Genomic DNA, 2,865 nt, shown 5'->3' on the forward strand with positions numbered 1-2,865 from the left:
GAAGTGTACCTCTGGTGCAAATTACTGACCTCTGTCATCATTTTAAGTGGGGGAACTTGCACAATCGGTGGCTGACTAAATACTTTTTTGCCCCACTGTACATGTGTAATATTTGGTGTTTGGCTTGTTTAAAAGACCTTTGCTGCCGTTTTCAAATACCTCATATCCACATTATAAGCTACAGGGAGTTGCAAATTAGATTAACAGTGCCAAGTTGCCCAGCCTCTCTTTCTCTATCCACAGGGACCCCTGAGATATCTTAATCAAATTAAATGTAATCATGAGCACGACTCTGTACATGAAGGAGTGTTGACATGGTTTGTTTTTTTTTTAAACCACCCCTCTGAAACTGAATTGACGTTTCAATTTGTATTTTAAACGAATTAATGTTTCATATGGAGAATTTTAACAATATAATGAGAGCATCAAGCTCGGTGTAAACTTGGCCATTGTTAGCTAGAGAAAGTCGACAGGAAGTATAATGTTTTCCCTCCATTTAACCACACAGAAAATTGTCTCTTTCTGAAGGACAGTGTGAGGCAAAGAACTGTGGTGATTGGTTTTATTCTGGGTCGACAAATGCCCACATCATCCTGTCATTGTACTCTGACTCATACCAGTCAATAAAGAATTTTCTCCAGATCATCCGCAGACTAATGGTTTAGTCAATATGCAACTCGTGAAACTGACTACAATAATTTCGTGAACGTGTTCATTTATGTGTTTGCACAGTATTAAACTTTAGAAATGCAGCGTTTTAGAACTTACACTTGTTCTCAATGAACTGGTGGAGGAGACAGGATTTCCCCGTCCCAGCACTGCCAATCACCAGGAACTTAAACAGGAAGTCTGCAAGCACAAAAAAGGAGGTAGAGATCAATGCAATGCCAACATCAATGGAGAACCTGCTGCTCTTTGCACTTCCATCCTCAGGGACAATCCTTCCTCTTAATCCCACTGAGCTACTACTTTCATAGTATCCTGCCAAACCCAAATTAGCCTACTAATCACAAAGCGCCTAGCATGTAATCAGTTTAACTTGCCACTTACGATTCTAATTTAATACACTTGTTTGTCTGAGGTTGAAAATGAGTGTGTCTGAAGCCTTAGAAAAGCACCAACACTTAATAACACATGTCATTAGAGCAAGGTTTGAGCTTTAGCATTATTAACCACAGCTTAGGGCAACAGACTTGCACACAGGTTGAATAATAACCAAAGGCAGGCTTTTGCACAGATGTTGTGGGAAGTGGGTCTTTTCTTTGAAGGGCTCAATCCAGCCAGCACAAATGATCCATAATTACTTGATCCCTTGACATGCAAACCCATTTAGAGTACAGATAGCCATTGTGTGCTGTGGCCAAAGATAACACAAGGGGGTATTTGCATACTGGATGTATGCTGAACGGCAGTTCTGACCAGTATACTGGGAGATCTGATAAGGAGAGTTAGGTATGAAAAGTGGCTGCATGTGTGTGAATTTACACTGATCAGTTCATATATATTTGTTTGCTCCCTTTCTAGGTCATGCTACATAATTTCAACTAGGTCAGGACTGCGGTTTGTTCATCACTTCCCAAAAATTCTTCTTTTTGAACCACTCTGTTGTTTTACTTGAGTCACTGTCTGGCTGCGTTACCCAACTTCTTGAAGCTCCGGGTCATGAACTGCTCCTCTGTTCTTACACTGAGAACATTTTTTGATATAAATTTTAAATGAAATGTTCTGTTAATGGCTACAGGCCATCCAGATCCCAAGGACAGCCCAAAACCATGATGCTACCTCTACCATGTTATCATTTTTAAAAGGCATGATACGGCACGCTCTGAGACAAACTGCTAACAGAAAAGTTCTCTTCCTCAGGGGGAGGAAACAAGACATGAAAGGTTAGTGCTTAAGTGAATCATAGTCTTTGTATGTTAGATTAGTCAAGTCTCATCTGGCTATACTTGTGATTTACATAAAGACCAGCCTGTATGAGAAATCAGTCAGTAATCCAGGTAATTCCTAAGGCTTCACAAGCTTTATCTTGCAACTTTCAATCTCTCTTAGCTCTGGTTAAGTAAGACATAATAAATAATTAGAGAGGTAGTAAATGAAATGCAAGACATGAGGAAGTGATAGTGTTCTCCTAAATATGTGAAAGCATGAAGGCAAACTACAGCTTCCCTACTGAGAACTTGTTCAGGTTGAATTTTAAGTAAATTTTCAATTTCACTTTGAGCTCAAACAAAGGTTCTGAAAGCACAAAGCCTGGCAAGTGATTACTGGCTGCTGTTGATATCACCAGCTTCACACAAAGTCAACAGAAACAGTAAATCAAAGTATGAGATTAATCTTTACTTTCTGGGTGACATTTAAACCAATTATGTCATTGCTCCATGAGCCACCTTCATTTGCTGACACACACCTCCGCCAGCTCAGGTCATGGTGCACCTTTGTTGAAGCGGGTGTTTTCTTAAGCAACACAAGCCAGAGGTCAAAGTCTCGGTAACAGAGTAACTGCAACAAAGCGAAGGCGTCGAAACCCACTTATTTTTCTGTGTAACAGCAGTCAGCGTAACATCTCAACCACACTTCAGTGGCTGTGACAGTGCTAACAAAAATCAGAGACAGACCGCTCAGTTTTAAAAGCTAGCCCAAGCCTTTCTGCATTTTCTCAGACATCGTATACTTCTGTGTGAGATCTGGACACAACAATCAAACCATCAATAATGTCAAAAGCAGGGAGAATGGACTGCAGCAACTACCCTCTCAGGCTACTTTATTCCTCACTCATCAATATTAAGTACCCCCCCACCAGGGAGGAGAACAACAATTACCTGCAATGGGTGAGCCCTCCCATCTCTCTCTCTCTCTCTCTCT

The 2,865-nt window shown here is 40.7% G+C and overlaps 1 protein-coding gene across 2 annotated transcripts in view; it reads right to left on the reverse strand.

Moving 5' to 3' along the window:
* Window positions 1–2,865, reverse strand: part of rab4b (RAB4B, member RAS oncogene family) — a 10,760-nt gene that overhangs the window by 6,466 nt on the left and 1,429 nt on the right. For both annotated transcript variants that reach the window (XM_005720885.2, XM_005720886.2), the window contains exon 2: window positions 769–849. In XM_005720885.2, coding sequence (XP_005720942.1) covers window positions 769–849 — 81 coding nt within the window. The remainder of the gene's footprint in view (window positions 1–768; window positions 850–2,865) is intronic.

This window comes from Pundamilia nyererei, unplaced genomic scaffold (genome assembly GCF_000239375.1).
Source record: "Pundamilia nyererei isolate P.nyererei 1_Seehausen unplaced genomic scaffold, PunNye1.0 scaffold00003, whole genome shotgun sequence".
In the NCBI taxonomy this organism is placed as follows: domain Eukaryota; kingdom Metazoa; phylum Chordata; class Actinopteri; order Cichliformes; family Cichlidae; genus Pundamilia; species Pundamilia nyererei.